The sequence below is a fragment of the Struthio camelus genome, chromosome 7, assembly GCF_040807025.1.
Source record: "Struthio camelus isolate bStrCam1 chromosome 7, bStrCam1.hap1, whole genome shotgun sequence".
NCBI lineage: Eukaryota > Metazoa > Chordata > Aves > Struthioniformes > Struthionidae > Struthio > Struthio camelus.
Window position 1 is genome coordinate 26,641,642 of NC_090948.1, and position 18,218 is coordinate 26,659,859.

At 36.2% G+C, this 18,218-nt stretch overlaps 1 protein-coding gene across 8 annotated transcripts in view; it reads left to right on the forward strand.

Moving 5' to 3' along the window:
- Positions 1–18,218, forward strand: part of LRMDA (leucine rich melanocyte differentiation associated) — a 692,873-nt gene that overhangs the window by 253,876 nt on the left and 420,779 nt on the right. The window contains exon 1 of one of the 8 annotated variants that reach the window (XM_068950508.1): positions 12,013–12,169. The exons of 6 other annotated variants lie outside the window; for them this stretch is intronic. In XM_068950508.1, the coding sequence (XP_068806609.1) occupies positions 12,069–12,169 (101 nt within the window). In that variant the 5' untranslated portion in view covers positions 12,013–12,068. Of the gene's footprint in view, positions 1–12,012; positions 12,170–18,218 lie in introns of those variants that run through there. One more of the 8 variants, XM_068950503.1, reaches the window with a different exon arrangement.

The following is an 18,218-nucleotide window of genomic DNA, read 5'->3' on the forward strand; positions in this document are numbered from 1 at the left end:
GCAAATTTGATAAATGTTTAGGTAGTTCCATTGTGATCTCTGTCTGAGAAGACAATGTAAACAGAAGTCTAGAAGATGATGAAACCTACGCAGCTCTTCCAGTCAGCTGAAGTAAATGACTGGGAAAGGAAAATCTGTTAATTTTCTGACTATAGGTAGACTTTCACTGGAAAACTTCCCAATGAGGTGTTGAGAAATTAGTAAGGCAGAATCCGCTGAAACACTTTTAATAACTGTTGGAAAGAATAACACCCTAGTTAGTACACTGTGAAGGTATCTGAAACACAAATCACCAACAGTGCTAATCCTCTTTACATTTCAATAGTGTCACGTAACTACAGAGTACTTGGGGGAAAAATCTTAGAGCAGATAAGCCCTCAGTGTATAAATGCCAAGGGTAGTCAGTTGTCTGACTTAGTGTTTAGTTCTGGCCAAAATAATTAATCTCTAGTTCAGATGAAATGTTTATTAGTAACCTTTAGAAGCATCTATGATGTGGAAGTGAGCTGTTCCCTACTCAGCTTTTTGAGATGCCTAGTTTTTAAGAAGTGTATAGAAATCTTTATGTGGTTATTTACCTAAACTGTAATTCATTTCAGAGACGCATGTTGGAAGGCCTCTGGGTTAGAAAGTGAAAACATATAGCTATTGACTACAGAGTCATGGTGTGTAATTGATCACACAGCCATTCTAGCAAAAATAATGTTCTATCTTTAGGAATACAACCTGGTTGATCAGCTCAAGTATGCCTTTTAAGACTGGTCCCTAAGCGAATGGAAAGACTTGCTTCCACATGATAACTGTGAGTGTGCAAGTGGACCAAGAAAATATTGACCTGTGTTCCTTGTGTCTCAGCTGTGCTAATGCCATCTTGTGCCTAGTAATGGAATTACTAATGCTCCTTTCCACCCTGGCGCCATGGGGTATTAGTTGGTGGAACAACGTGTTAAGGAAATGCAAAAGAATGACCAGAAATCAAATTCTGAGAGTTGCAACAGATTTTGACTAGTATGTAGCGTAATATCTTACGCTATTGTGTGTGTTTTTTTTTTTACACTAGCAAGCTTTAAGGATATCAAGACTTATTACAAATTGAATTCGTGACAGAGCTTGAAATAAAACTTGCATTTGTTGGGTCTGCGCACTGTTTTAATTATTATTGTAACAGTTGTGCATATCTACCGCTTGATGTTTTAAAAATAGCAACTAAAAATAGATTTATTATTGCAGCACAGGAAATTTACTTATGTAACCTACAGTTAAGTGTTTGAAATCGATTCTCTGATCTTATTAAGAAAATATACTCCATCATGCGCTGCTTTCAAAAAATTCTACATTTTCTAAAAATGTAGAACTTATAAAAGATTCTTCACTTGCTCTTGGAGGTATTCTTCCAGACAGTATCTCTGAAGTATCCATTCAAAGGTCTGTATAAGCTTTTCCTTTACTTTGTATGCTAATTCATAAAGTCATCTGTTCTGATCTTTTATGGGAAAATTTGTTGTATGCTCTCTACAGTTGAATAGAAAAACAAAATAAAAATAGCATGAAGCTTTGAATGACCAAGTGAATAAGGAGTTAAGTTACTTATAATTCTTCTCGTTTGATCCTTGGTTTAAAAAAATAAAAATAAGAAAGCCTGCATGTAAATATATTTTTATGTATGCTAAGCATAAAGATAGCTCTGTCCTACCATATTGATTTATTAGATTCTCTGACATTTTAGTTGTGGTCGTTATGTTATATTTATGAGATGAATGTTGGATTCCCTCATTATGTTATCCTCATTTATTTTACATACTTTTATGGCTGGTTGTGTTCAGCTTTACATTTAAAGCTTTATTGCAGCTGTTAGTGTTGGGGGGAGGGGGAGGCAAGTACTTATTGATCAGAATGTACATGTTTACTGTTGTAATCGTGATTTATTTAATCTTTTTCTACGTATAAGTATAAGGTCTTTCTCTGAAATAAAATAGTATTTTTCAGAAGGTCTCTTCATGTGAAAGAGGTTTTGCTTAGGAAGCTACTAGTGACTGGACTTCACTATAGAAAAACGTTGAACGCTTCATAATATTGACTGAGATTTGCATTCCTTATATTAAAAGATGCAAGTGCTTTTTATAATTTCATATCTTATTTACATTTGCTGTACGTTTAAGTTGAGGCTATGCTGACACTGGAAATGATTGTTTGTCACAGTGTCTTTCCATCTCATGATCGTGTGACCACTTAACAAACATTACTTGATTTAGTCTTATGACACCAATGTGGTAGAGTTTTGTTATGTCCTTTTTACAGTAATGGAAATGGAGGCCCTGAGATTTGACAGACATAGCTGTGTGTTTTGTATGCCTTTCGTGAGACGCCTTAAAAGAACCTGAGCTAGAAGTGTCCTGAATGTTTACCTACTGCAAATAAGCCTATTCGAGGGTTTCTGAAGTATGCTGGGAAAGGGATCCCCACCACTTCCTTTCGAAAACCTACACTCTCAAGCAGCTTGACTAGGGTGAAGTAGTGTGGTGGTGGTGGGAGCAGTGCTGTGTCTGAGAGCTTCCAACAGAGGGTCTGTAATGAAATGTGAACGCTTCTGTATAATATGTTGGGATCTAGCCCGTTTGTTAGAACAAAGTGTAATTTGTAGAATCATGCCCTTAGTTTATAAATGCCTGCTTTTGTAGATGGAAAGAATTGATGTGAATGTTAAGTAGCTATTTTTCTGTAAAGCAGATTTACTACCGTAGTATTTTTACTCTGTATTTGATAGTGTACTTAAAATTTGGCAGTGATCCTAAGAAATAATTTCTTATTTAATCTATACCTTCGTTTTGATTTTCTAGGAATAATTTATCTGGAATTGCAATGTGCTATATAAATTCATCATTGTTTTTACAGACTCTTAGTGCAGTGAACAAATGATTTCTAATCAAGATTTCTAGGTTACTGTTCATAATTAAGCTTAGTATTGTGTATAATTCACTATACCACATTTTCCAGTGACAGCCACGTAAATTAGATATCATCACAAAGGTTCTGGAGATTTATATTGTTATAAGGATGCACTGTAGCCCTTTCCCCTGAACTAAATTGCGTTTTCCTTGTATGCAGAAACTTTGTAGAAAAACCTGTGTTTTGTCATTCAACTTTTGAGTTGATGTGTATCTGCTATGTAGTCTGTGGATGTGTTTTACGTCTCTTCTGTACTCAGTGGTGCTGGATTCTCCCATCCTATATACTTTGGATAAAGCTGGGTAGATAGGAACAGATTGCAAGTATTTTATATCATATAAAACTAAACGTAAATTATTTTGATTAATATGACTTAATACCGTTCTTCTGTTGAACTGTAGGCATGAGTAAAGGAGGTACTATGATGGCAAGTCTTTTGCTGTGGAATATTATTCATCCCAAAACTGTCCTCTCCCTCCTCTGGCATTTGATTTTCATTGGTATGATTTCTGACTCTTTTTTAATATGCATACTTCTGAAATATAAATTAGTTTTTTTTTTTCCTAATGAATCATTATCATGTGCTATCATCAAAGGTTATTCACTAAAAACTTGAGAAACAGGCAATGAAAACTAATTTTGATTGTTAATGGAAATGTATTTTTAGCCTTAAACAGCTTCCATCAGCAATAATTACAGTTATGCCTCTTGGGTGTTATTGGACTTTTAAATTTACATCCAGCAGTTCTTTTTCATTTAGTAGTTAATCTTTTACAGAACACTGCAAATTTGTACTTCTACCAAACGTTAGAAGAGTCAATAGAGTATATTTGGCTATCCCCCCTTTTAAAATACAGCTATAGGTGATTTTTTTTATGTTAGTACAAGATGGCTGTGTGGATGCTGTATGCAAGCTAAAACTTGTACCGTGCAGTTCAGTTTTGCATGTCACTTCCAGATTTGAAAAGCATGAATTCCATCAGCTCATGTAATTTATAAGTGTTAACAGCAAGATAAGCAGGCAGCCTTGCAGAAACAAATTTCTGTTACTTAGCCAATAAGATAGCATTTTTATAGCAAAGCAGAAGTATAAGGAACGTATTGCTTTTGCATTTGGAAGTTATCGGGAGGTACAGGTCATAATAATAAATAAACACTTCCAAGCAATACTTCCTATTGTAGATATTAGAAGTAGATATTAAAAGATAAGGGTTTTTCCTCCTCTAGTATTTTCATGTAAGATTGATAATCACATGTTTGCATAAGCTGTTGAGATATAAATCCTCCTCTCCCTACTAGAAGAGAGTTCATTTTGAAAAGGGATTGGCATGTGCCTTTTTAATCCAACTTCTTTCTGGCAACAAAACCTTGCCCAAGTGAGATATTTAAGGCCTCGTGATTAAATTCTTGTAATTAAAGGTGGAAATATGCCAGCAACGCTAGCATTAGGTATCTGAAGCTTGTTTGCCCAAGTATGCAGTTTCTCACAGTTTAAGAAATGGTTAAAATTAATCCTGTGTGCAGTTACTGAGAGAGGAAGCAGGCCACAAATGTCAATAAATCTAGATCTGTTTGAAGTAAACGTCACTAAATCTTAGTCTTGACTGCTCTCTGGTAGTGTCAAGAGCTGCTCTGTAAGATGAATTTGAGGGGAGGATGAAAAAGGTACCATATTAAACCACAGCCCTGATAAGTTTAGTTAAGAGGCAGAAGATGTGTCCTTGCGGTGACATTCAGTGGCCGATATTTGTTTCCCTTTAAATAATATGCTGTACATCTATGAGAATGATGGCTTGGTGTTTGTGACATTGCATCTTCACCAAGGTTACTGGCTCCAGGACAGGCAGTCTCTCCTCTCTTTCTCTCTCACACCCTGTCAATAAATATCCACTTGTCTGAGGAAGTGAGATACAGATTTTACAGCTGACACCAGAGCATCTTCATTTCCAGAAGCAATGAGTTTCAACACATATGAACGTAAAGTAGAAAAAAAAAAATTAAAGGAATATATCTTTCACGTCTTTGTCATAAGAAAGCAGTCAGACAACAGAATCCAAGGTTTGGCAATAGTGCAACATTTACTCTATTTCAATGAAACCGAAAATACATTGTTTATTTTCTGCTTTGTTAATTCAGGTTGTTTGCAGTCTAATATTAGATAAACCCCAACATTGCTCTGTTCCACCCCAACATGTAACATCCCCTGCTTTCAGTTAAAGAAAAAAAAAAAAAGGGAAGAGGTATTCCCCAAATGTTTGTATTCATAATAGGCCAGAGAGAGGCAACATCAGTATTTCTGCTACAAGTGCTACAAGAGCTTTTGAGTGAAAAGTTGTGTAACAAAGTTGACAAATTTCAGTCAATTAGAAAATACACTAAATTTTCTCCTAATCTTTAGCATATTCTTTCTCTGAAGAAAAAGCAAATAATGTTGTGGGAGTAAAGTATCCATCTACAGTTTATTTCATCTATAGTCCTAATTTATATAATCCTAACAATTGTGAAGAGCAACACTCTTTTACCTGTTCTTTCCTACTTTTTATTTCTTATTTTATAACTAAAATGTGTTATAAAATGTAAATAACAAGTCTGATTTATTATTAGTCAGTACCAAATTGCTGATATGCTCATGCTCTCTCCTCCCCCTGACTTACTGCTGAGCCCTGACTCTGGATTAAGTCCTGATTTCTTGTCACTAATAGTAGTGGTTTTGGACCAGCAGCACCAGAGGTAGGCTTAAGTGCTTTATATGATTTTTCAAATACTTAATGGCCTATTTGCATCAATGCAAAATAGGTAGCACCCATTCATTTTCACGTAAGGACATGATTGGCCATTACAAGAACAGAAGTGTAACCGTACCTACGTTTCTTTTTCAGTCTGGCAGCAGCTTTTTTTCTGGCAGACTCGACTAGCTCTTGCACGGGGAGCTCTGGAGATTAATTTGGTTGTATCATATAGATGTGCTGCTATAAACAGGGCTAAGGCAAGCTGTCCTGAAATCGTTTTCTGAGATCCTTGGAATTTTCTGCCTTTCATCAGCTTCAGAATATGTGGCAATATTCACAATTTGTGATATTAGTTTCCTAAAGAATCTTAATTTCCAAAACAACAACAACAAAAAGCACACGAAAAGCCCAGCCTGATATAAACCTATATTTTGCTTATGACTGTCTTTGATATTCAAGTATATGGATCAATTGAGAGCTGATGTTTATAGTGAGAATCAAGTCCTGCATTCTTCTGCAGAGCTAATAATAATCCTATGCAATGCAACCTGATAAAGGTTTCTTTAAATATTTGGAGTGTGCAAAACGAATTTGCAAAGATATTGTATTACTGAAAGATGTCTGTCTCTCCAGGAGTTTTTCACGTTATGCTATTGCCTCATACGTGATTTTACACGTGAATTTTGTCTAAACACAAGGGATTGCTTAGATCCAGCACATTTTAGGAAAGCCTTGCCAGTAGATGTGTTGGTGGAAATCGTTTGTCTACAAAGTTCTCAGCTATGAAGCAAGATATTATTTTCATCTTTAAAAAAGTAGCTTCAGTAATTCTACTATTTTGAATCACAAATACATGACAAAGGAGCCTTGGTTATCAGCTAGGAGCTATGTCTTCCCTCCTATGTTTTTAGGTGCTGTAAGTTAGGTTTTTTGATTCTCTCTTTCTTGATAAGAAGCTGTTAAAGACAGCTGTTTCCTTTTTTCCTTTTGCCCCTTTCCCATAGGAGAGCTCATGCCTGGTTGCAGGCGTTTGTATGAGGCTTAAGAGATTTGATGGAGGATTGGTAGGCGTCAGTCCAATTATGTAACTTAAAGCTTCTTATACCATGCTCGAGTATATGAAATGCTGTCCTGTTTGTAGGATGATGGGGATATTGGTTATTCTCGTTCCCATGTAATATGTTGAATGCATAAAGAGATTAAAGGCGGGTGGATCTCATCAGCAGCGCTTGGTTCAGGCTTGACCCGTTGTCTTTGAATCAGGCTCCAGGTGGTGAAATTGATGCCTGTTCAAAGTTTGTATCCATACAAAATGAAATTATAGCCCTCATAGAACCTGTGAGCTAGTAACTTCCTCTCTTGGGTGCTCAAGTGTTGCACAAATAAAGTTATAAACAAGTGAAACGTTAGAATTAAATGAACACAATTATGGCAGTTGATGGTTTGCATTTTTTTTAATCTGATAAATGTCTAGCATGTTCTTACTGTATTGAAAGTTAACAAGTGTGTAAAGTTACTTTCAAAATATTTAGCGCAGCAAAAGAAGTTCATTCATTTGTTATGAAATTTTCAGTGTTTTCACTCAAGTTAACTGAACTGTAAATTAGGAACTGTAAATTAATTGGGATATCAATCAATTTCATTTTTATATTACTGCTTTTTAGTTTGTGGTCTTATGGTAGGCAATTATGGTGAAAAGCCTGGTAAGAAGCTTTCTTCAGCTTTACTAAAAACTCCTGTATTAGCTAAGTTTTGAGGACTTTCAATCCTTTTGAACTGTTCAGAGTTACAAGGTTCCAGTAATTATTGTGGAACTGACAGTGTATAAAAATCTGATATCTGAAAGCAAGCCCTACCAAGAGCAATGAGGTGCTCTTGCTGAAGGATGGAGGATTAAGGTTCTGGTGCTCTCTTTTTTTAAAAAAAAAAAAAAACACACAAAAAAACGCTTTTTTATTCTTAGAAACCCATGTATGCATGGAATAAAACAAAATGGAAAAAAAAATCAAAGAAAACCCAAAACCCTTATGTGTAAGGTAAGTGTTTATCTCACGTGCACTGCAAGGATGATTATATCCCAATTTCTTGTTCTCTTATGAATATTATGGTTTACTTAAATTCTTTAAATAGCCTTTTCCCCCAACAAATAGCCTAGATGCAGTCTTTGTTTAAAAGTTAAATTTTAACCTGTGAAATGTCTATAAAATTGTGATTGCTTTATCCATATTTCATTTCTAGTGTATTCAAAGTATCCTCTGATGATCTTTAGTGACAAAAATAATTTTTTGTTCCTATTAGTACTGCAGCTTTGAAAGGGTGATAATTGAATTCTGCCTTATATGAGCTGTTACACTACAGTTATAGGGTCAGATTGTATTTTGCTATTACACTTTTGCAATCCTAACCGTAAGTTCTTTAAAAATGCATAGTCAAGTAGCGTTGAATTAAATTAATGTGGAATATAGCCCACAATAACCGTTACTGGTGTTGTGCAAGATACCCTGGTGCACAGGGCAAAGGATAGTTGACTTTGGTTCTCAGTCTGGGTTTCATAGTTTTGTATGGACAAACACCTTTGAATTAACCGTAAAATGAATAAGTAAAGGGAAAAATAGACAATTACTTGCTCTTTACAGTAACTTCGCATCAAGATCAGATTATTATTTAGTCTACATAGCAATGTGATACTGTTTGATGTGCTTCTGCTAGTTTCCGCAAATATATCTCAGGTAACATGAATGAGAGGATAGTACTCCCTTGTCATTAGCTAAGCACTCCCTGCTATGTTAGTAAAGGTTTTGATTCTCTGATTCCCAAATGTACTTAAATTCAGGTAAAGCATGAAAAAGAATATTAGGCAGACAGGTATATCTATTTCGCACTGAATCTCAGCATGTACACCAGTCTCAACAACTTCTGTAAAGTGCTTTGCACATACACTGAAGAAGATTTAAATTGCCGTTTTCAGAAATGTTTGCACAGGGCTAACAGACCTTAGCTTATGATTATTGATTCTGAGCTAGTAATTAACAATTTGGGGGGCTGATAATCAGGCTCTGTAATTGCTCGCTTCCAAGAAATCTTCTACAGATATGTTCAATTTTATTGCAAATGTTTCTCGCTAATTTACTGATATATCTTTTCCTTTGATATACAAATGAAAAGAGGATAGCAGGCTTCTATTGAATTGTGCATGTTTTACTTTGACATAAAAGGCTAAATTTTCATACTGGTTTGTAGGGAGTTCTGCTCAGTTACCACTTAGAGTACAGCGCTACCTCCCTGTGCACCAGGTTGAGCATTCATCCCTGCTCTGTCTAGGACCCTTGATTACTCATCTGTTTGTGGACATAAGACTAAATACATAATTTGCAAAAGAAACGTGATGCCATAACAGTTGCTATATTTCTTGAAATAGGTATAAAGAATTACCTGGGTCTTTAACCAGCTATCACGTCACTGAAGTTTTTTATAAATGCAATTATCAAGAGATAGAACAATGCCAAAAGAACAAAATATACCGTATGTTTACACTCTAACTGAATTATTCTTGCTAATTACAGTAAGTATTTTTAGTCATTGATATATGCAACCACTAAAACACTGCATTTATCAGTTGAGTGTTTTTTCCCCTTGGTTTTGATGTTGCCAGTGTATATTTAATCTCAATTTATTTCTACTAGTCATTGTTATATAAAACCTAATGCATGGAAACACAATATTTATCCCAGCAGCTGTTAAAAATCTGTGGATATGGATTAATGTCAGCTTCTAAATGTGTAGTGCTTTAGTTAATTCCATCCAAGGACAGATGATATCATCCACTAGGAAGGAATATATTAAAAGCTGTCAGCCAGAAGGTAGTAAAAGTAGGTGATATGTTATAAGGAGGACTAAAAGGTCATTCAAAGAAGAGATATCGCTAATAAGTCAATTAAAATTTTCAAGCTGACATTTTACAAATTTCTATGTAAGCCCTAAAACATTTTCAAAGCTGGCAAAATTCACGTCCAAGACTGGAAAAACAGGGGTTGTACAGACCCTGCGCAGTTCCTCCATGGAATGAGTATCTGGGTGCTGACTGCTTTAGGTTAAGGCCAATTTGTGAAGGCCAGTTGTTTAGCCAGGTTAGGGTTGTCTGGGTTGGGCTCCATTTAAATAGGCAAATTTATTTATTTGAACATGTGCCTTCTACGTTGTCTTGCAGTCCTTCCTAATGGTCACTTGAGTTATGTGTTAGTGGCTAAATCTATATATGGGTAGATAGGGAGTGTGTATGAATATACTTATTTAGATTATATTTAGAAGTGCAAGTAATTTCTTTTTAATTTGCTAATTAACTAGAGGGCAGGCACTGTATAATAGCCATTGTGGGATTTTGTGCAGGATATGCTTTGATGCTATCTATTTTTCAGATGTAAGGCTTAAGATGAAATGCCAGTGGATGTGGGGGCATAATGTATGTCACAACTAAGCCTTTATCTTCAACTTATGTTCTTCTGACATTTTGAGTTTGATTAACACGTTTTAAAAAAAAAAAAAAAAAAAAAAAGGCATAGTCTCATTAAAGATATCGATATGCCTGACAGCCCAGCCAGCACGAGTGGAAGAGAAAAATACTTGAGTACCTTTTAGTACCAGGGCCTAAATTAAGTTTACTTGAAACAAAAAAAACAAAAAACAAAAAAAAGCAATTTCCCTTACTTAAAATTATCTAAACCCTAAGAATGATGTTTTCCTGTCAGACCTATGGAACACATTTTGTACAATAAATACCAAGTGGCTATTGAGACTTTGTGTGGTTTAGGGCCCAGGTTCAAATTAATCATACTTTATAACTTGAAGTATATAGAATAAAATATATTTATTCCATGCAGCTGAAAATTGTTTCTGCGCATTTGTTATCGCTGCAAGCCCTGTAGCCATGCAGTGACCAAAGGGCACCGTATTTGTCTGAATTTGAACTTAGGGTCTAATGCAGGTACAAAGAATTCTGTCAGCTGGTGCCTCGGGCCTGGGGGCCGGGAGCCTTACCTCCGAGCAGCTGAAACATAGTGCTGGCGGCTTTTGACAATTTGTTTTATGTATAGGTTCGATTAGGGAGGGCTTTTTTGATTTTTGAGTTCATATGTGATAGTTAACTGTCTTGATTCTCAGCTATTAGGAATTTTTTTTTTTTTTAAACTCCCCTGATAATCTAACTGAAACCTGGATCTCCTTATTGATTCTTCTACTTACCAGTCAAGAGGGTATCAACTGAGCAAATATTTCAGTGAGGAATGATCAGACAGTAGTAGCCAGATTCCTGTTTCATGTCTGGAATAGACATTTCCTTGTTTTGTGAACTTTACCTGATAATTTTTTTTTCCTGTGACCTGAGGTCTGTTGTCTTCAGATATTCTCACTTTTTAAGAATTTATTGAGCTTATTCTCAGAAGATAGTCTGTGACTTATATTTAAATCTGCATATGATATGTCTGTTATCTAGAAAAGATAGTTGCATCAGCTTCAAACTAGATTTGTAGTATAAATTAGCTAGTTCACTACAGCAATACAAAAAGAAAACTAATGAATCAAGCCTCCAGAAAATATGTGGAAAATATGCAGTTGCAAGACTGCAAACTCTGTCCTGAAAATCCATGACCTAGTGCGCTTACACTTGATTATGGGAGTAAAGGACAAAAAAAGCCAAACCCATAGGCATTGTCTAAGAGTTTGATAATAATATACTTTGTCTGATATATACTATTATTTGAAAGATATGTTTATGTGCCTGTGATTCTGTGCATGCACATTCTCTGTGTACATATCTATAACACAAAAATATTATATCATGTCTCTATCCACTAATCTAACATGATTAGTTTGGCCCTGCTTGATTCACTTGACAGGCAGGCAGTGACATCAATCAAAATTTCTGCCATTCACGCTGCTTTCAGCAGTGCCAGTGAGAGAGTTCTGACAGGTTTCTTTTCAGTGGGTTAGCAATAGCATCAGGATTTGGGTTTTCCCTTTGTGGGGCAGATGTTCATTCATATATATGGATCCTTTCTACTTAATTTGCATTCATTTAAGCTTATATCTAGATGGCATAATACTGTATATTAAGAGATCTCCAGGTATTGTTGGGATGTGTGTTCTGAAACAGAAGATAGTTTTAAGATCTGATGAATATTTTTTGCACGATACTGAAATGTGTCATGTAGAAAAGTCATATTTTTTACAAATAGTATTTGCAAATGTTTTGTTCTAAGACATGATATTAAGAAAGTAATATATTCTCTTTTTCCTGCAAAGATGTAGTTTAAAACAAAAAAAATTCCAGAGTTCTCTATTGCATATTCAGTAGAAAGTTATTGTAAAATAATAAATGCACTGTAATTGTCAAATGCAATGAAACAAAAGCAGGAGTCCATCCTTATTAGGTCATCTGTTGTCCTGAAATCATTTCAAATTCACCTGATGATGTGGATCCCCATTTTGCTCCACAATAGGTAAGCAAATTTTCTTTTGTCATTTCCTAGAGCTGTAAATTAAGGTAAATTTTCTATCTGCTGTACTTGAAAACATATTGCTAAAGAGCAGAAGCAGTGCCTCTTTCTTTTCAAAGATATGGAGAATGGCAGGCAGGGAAATCCCCAGGAAACTGTGCGTTTTTGCACGAACGGTGACATCAGAACGTGAAGGAGGGCAAAACAAGGAGCCTAGGCTAGGCTGTAATTTCCTTGGTACTCTGTGTCTGGGGCTTCGACCTGAAGTTCCCATAGCTCAGTTGCACCACAGTTGTTACCTTGCTTTTACCCTGCCGCCCTGGAAATGAGGGCAAAGGAGAAGGAAGAGAAGAGGAAACAAAAACGTGAGGGGAAGAGACAATGTGAAGGCGGTCTCTGGTTTCTGGTAGAATTCACAGAATCACAGAAAGATTGAGGTTGGAAGGGACCTCTGGAGACCATCTAGTCCAACCTCCCCTGCTCAAGCAGGGTCACCTAGAGCAAATTACACAGGATTGTGTCCAGCCAGGTTTTGAATATCTCCAAGGAAGGAGACTCCACAGCCTCTCTGGGCAACCTGTTCCAATGCTCAGTCACCCTCACAGTAAAGGAGTTTTTCCTCATGTTCAGGTGAACTTCCTGTGTTTCAGTTTGTGCCTGCTGCCTATTGTCCTATCGCTGGGCACCACTGAAAAGAGTCTGGCCCCATCCTCTTGATACCCTCCCTTCACATACTTATACATGTTGACAAGATCCCCCCCCTCAGTCTTCTCTTTTCCAGGCTGACCAGGTCCTGCTCCCTCAGCCTTTCCTCCTAGGAGAGATGCTCCAGTCCCTTCATCATCTTAGTCCCTTCGCTGGACTCTCTGCAGTAGCTCCATGGCTCTTTTGTATTGGGGAGCCCAGAACTGGGTACAACACGCCAGTGAGGCCTCAACAGGGCTGAGTAGAGGGGGAGGATCACCTCCCTTGACCTGCTGGCAACGCTCATCCTAACACACCCCAGGATACCATTGGTCTTGGCCACAAGAGCACATTGCTGGCTTGTGGTCAACTTGTTGTCCACTAGGACTCCCAGGGCCAGTTTTCATACCCCACCTCTGCAGAGTCTCAGCTCCTGCAGGTAAGACGTTGCCCCTGCTCAGAAGCGCTCTTCCATGTGCGTGTGACTGCAACTCGGCCTGGGGAGTACTGATACTGCCAGTTATAATATCATCATTTGTAATCATTTAGTTATAATCATTTTTGTGTATGTGCCTGTTTTGGCCAAAGACCTCAGAAGTTCAAAAGACTCTGGAGTGCATTCTAGCAATGTACTAATTGATAAGTTTGAAAGTAGGGCAAGATGGCAGGTTTCTTATATGGTATTAATTTGGTCTATAATTTTAAGTATCTCATGAACTCTTCCAGTTCTTTTTAAACTCGGTTCTTAGGCAATTATAAACAATTGATACTTCCACTAGAAACTGTAGCTTTTCCTCTAGAAAAGCTGCTGATATACTAAATGCAACTCTGGGGTCTAGAAAAACTCTAATGCATTTTATGTGGTTTTTTTGGATGAGGCAGAAAGATACTTGTGTGGTATTATGGTCTCAGTTTTTATCTGAAAGTATTTAGTTGTTTAAAGCAGTTATATCAGATATATAAAATCAAGGATGACTGAGATGGCACCAAGATACTTGCATCTGATAGACATTGATGCATTGTGGCTTTAACGGGAATTTCAGTTCAGGGGATTAATGAGCTAGGAATTGTTTTCTGCGAATTTGATGCACTTGATAGAGAACTGCTTCTGCCTTAAGTTCTAAAATAAGTTTGACTTTTCAGTTGCAGAAAATATCTTCTGTCCTTTCTAGCTTAATCCAAAATGCAACTTAATCTTTTTTGGTGGCCTTTAGCCACTTATTGGTGGCTCTGTAAGGGGGATGGGTTTTTACAGTGAAGCTAAAGTAGAGATTTCTTCAGATATTTTATTGCTGAAGATTGCAAACATCATGAATAAACACTATTTGATCAACATTTCTCTTTAAACTAATTAAATAAATAATAGGTGTTTCATAGTACTGTATCCTTTACTGAATGACTATTCCAACAGTTTATAGTAGATTTTGTTAAGTGCCTAGTCCCATCCATGCAGTAATGAATGCTAACATCACTGCTGCAATGAGAACCTCTCTGCAGTGCAGAGGATGATGGAGGCACTTCAGAATGGGATCCAAAAGGGTTGGCCAGCTGATGAGGACATGAATATAAAGCTAGCTCAAACTGCTAGCTTTAAATTCCTAAAGTAAATTCCTTCCATGTCCCATTTACCCTGCCCACGCTCTTTTTTGGGGATGTCTTCCTCAATATCACTTGTTGAATTTCCTGTTTTTCTATTGGGTGCAGTGCTGCATGCTAAGTGGTCCAGGAGGTCTCCACGTGAGACTCCTTACTCAAGGTACGCAGGTAGGAGAGTCGGTACTCTTCCAGACAAGGCAACGGGCCTGTGTTCATGGATTTGTGCAGATTAACCAAACTGTACTCACAGCTGGACAGATGTGAGGCATTTACAGCATAAAAGCTGTACAGCTTTATTATTAAGGAGCTGTACTTGCTCTGGTAAACCTGTTCTCTCAGCTGCAATAGGAGTTACGTTAGGTCTTTGGAGGACTTCGTAGGGAATGGAGGATACATTTACTAAAAGCTTATAAACCAAGGCAAACATCCTCCCCTAAGTTCTAGGAATTTTTAAATTGCTACAGATAATGTGTGTATTCTGTAGACTTTAATGTTGATAATTATCTTGAAATTTGACTTGATGTTTGAGGAGGGGAAGGAGGATGTCTTTCTGCTTGAGATTTCCAGACTGGGAGTATTTGTGCAACCATGGCAGGTGTGTGTGTGTTTCTCTCTCTCTCCCTCCCTCTCTCTCTCTCCCTCCCTCCCTCCCTTTTTTTTTCCTTTTTTTTTCCTTTTTTTTTTCCTTTCCAAGACAGTATGATACAGAGTAGTTGGAATAATAATCTGTTTTTTCTGAATTATTCTTTTGTTCTGGTAGCACCTGTTGCTTCTACTTGACAATGGCAAAAGTGCTGTTTCTTTACATAAAGTTTATCCACAGAAATGTTTCCCATATTAGTGATAAGAAGTCACTGGACGTACTCTACTAAATCATTCTCTGGAGGGCATGATGGAAACTTCAATGGAAGTCTATGGAGGTGTAGTCTTCAAATAAATTTGGAAAGGACTTAAAAGAAAATTACCTTTTTGGAGCGATAAATCTATGCACATTTGTGGAGATGAGTAGAAAGAATTATCTGAAGTTGTTTTTTGGATGAGTTTTGGAAGAAGTTACTTTAAAAGAAGAGATTGGGGAAATTATGAATTAAACATATAACACTCATTTATCCCCTTTCTGAGGAAAGGGTAGATAGGATGAGTGATTATATTTGATTTGGGAAAATTAGTTGATACAGCTAAACTGCATCTATGTTTCCTTAGAAGGACTTTTCTTTTTCCTTTTCGGTAGAGAATTGTGCAGTGTTAGAGCTAGAGATGTTTGCATATTACTGGTGTTTAAATAGTGTTTTTTATCCTGGTTTGCTTTGTGATATTTGGTTTAACAACTCCATATAAGTTTATTTCCTATCTAAACTATGTAAATGGAAGCCCCAACTATGGATATGTGAGTTGACACATAAAAATTGCAAGATTCTCATCCCGCATAGAGTGATTTGCCCAAATCCAAACATAGAATCAATAATGTAATGGTACTTAATGGTCTGTATTTCTGGTCTTCTGCATCAATCAGTAATTGCATTCCAACTAGAGTATCATTTCTGTAAATCGATGAAGATCTTAGTTATTGACATAATAATGACATCTATTTTTAACATAAACATCTGTCTCAGCACAAACCAATTCAATCCTTCTTACATCAAGCAAAGTCTGGGATGGATTAGATGATTTGAACTGATATTTTCATGGGAAACTCTCTTAAAAGCTGTCCCTGAAAGTGGTTTGCCTAATCTGGTATGCTATAACTACCTTTTTGTGTGTTTTGATATGTTGAATCATTTCAGTTCTTATTATGATAGAAAGATTATTTTTTATATAAGAAATAAAATTAATTGTAATAGTGTTTAAGTGTGCTTTAAGTGTTGTAATGAATTCTCTGATTCATATATTGGTTATGTAATGGTCTCACAATTCTACTAAATAATGCCTCCTTTCATCACAAAAATATTCTGCATTGTTTTTTTTTCTTTTTGCCTTTAATAGAATCATAAATAAGGTTGACTACTCTGGATTCTATTACTATGGAAAAGCTATTTTAAAACATCTAACCATCTGCTTAATGGCTGGTAATATGTTTCTAATGGTCACTCTTGATAAGATACTTTCAATTTACTATAGTAATAGTAATCAAACAGACAAGTGCATTCTGCAGTGATGTGACTAAGACTGTTCACCAGTTTCCTATCAGCAAAGGATTGTTACAGTCTTTCATAGAAGAAGAAGAGCAGCAGCTTTAGGAGTTTTCACATCTTTTCTGGAAGAGAAATATGGATTTGATATGTGAACATTTGTAGGAGTACAAACGGATAGTCTTCAGTATTTACACATCCAGGTATTGTGGCTACTGTGGTTGTAACAGGTCAGTTGAATTAATCATTGTCCTTTTCTCCTGCATGATATATACTGGATTGCTGTCATCTGGGGCTGTCATCCCTTTGTGTGATCCTGGCAGCTGGTGATCACTCTGCAAATTATGAGTTTCTTGGCTTAAAACAGACTAAATTGCAGACAAAACAAGCTATCAGCTGGGTAAATACTGCACCTCTGTTTGGCTTCAGTGAGAAGAAGGAGATTAGCGTGAGTACTTAAGGTTCATAATTACTAGTAAGAGGCAAATAGTAGGCTCAGGCTGACTGGAGATTGTTCCATTATATCCAATTAACACCCACTTGATTATTGTTAATTACTTGTGTTGGATGACAGAGGAGTAAAGATGTCATACTTCAAACATACAAATACCATCTGGGTCATCAATATGCTAACGCTCATAACATCATAGTCTGTCTCATGCTACTAGGTATCTCCTCTGTACGGTTTTTAGGCTGCTTTTATTACTTTCTAAATTTATCCTTAAATACATAGCCTAAATAAAAAGCTATTTTTTCTTTAAAAAAAAAAAAAAAAAGAAAGAAAGAAAGACAAAAAGAAAAAGCAAATCCCTGCATTTTTCCTATTAAGTTCTTCAGGATAATACAGATCTCTTAGTGATACAAGACTTCTGTCATTAATAATTTCTTTGTAAAGGCCTTTTTGCAAGGTAGCTGACTGAAGCTGAGACTCAGAATAGGTGGTCACAGGCTGAATGTAATGTGTTTGTTATTGCAGTGTCGGAAGAAACTTCAAGTTAAGATTTTCAAGTTTCATGTTGCTGGGTACCTAACTCCATTAGATTTCTTTGAAAATTCCAGCCTGAAAAGTTCAAATATAGTGGTGTACATAAGTACTCTTGTCAGTTTTGTTGGTTACTGATAATGCATTGTGATAAATGACTGAAACTAATACCATAAAAAGGTGAATTCCCCAAGTGCAATGAGTTAATGAAGACCTTTCTCATTTTACATTGTAATATATATTTAAACAGTAAAGGAACAGGCATTAGAAAGTCTATTGAAATAAGGAATTCTTAAGTATATTTAAAGATTTAAACAGGGAATTGAATATCTTGACTAGTCATTTGGAATCTATAATGTTAAAATAGTCTCCTTTTAAAGGGCATGCACAACATTAAAAATCACCTTCCAAATACTGTAAATATATATATTTTATAATGAACAGATATCAGTGAAATGGAATATTGTCATAAGATAATAGGTTCTGGCTGATGAATGCTGAAGCAGAGCCAAAATGCTCAATTTTACAGAATGAGACATTGATCCTGTGACAATCTTTTATTACAATTTACTTTTATTTCTATTATGCCACCTGGCCAATGTGGATACCATCATCTTGCCTGAATGGCAAGAATCATAGCATGTAGGAATCCGTGCCTGTG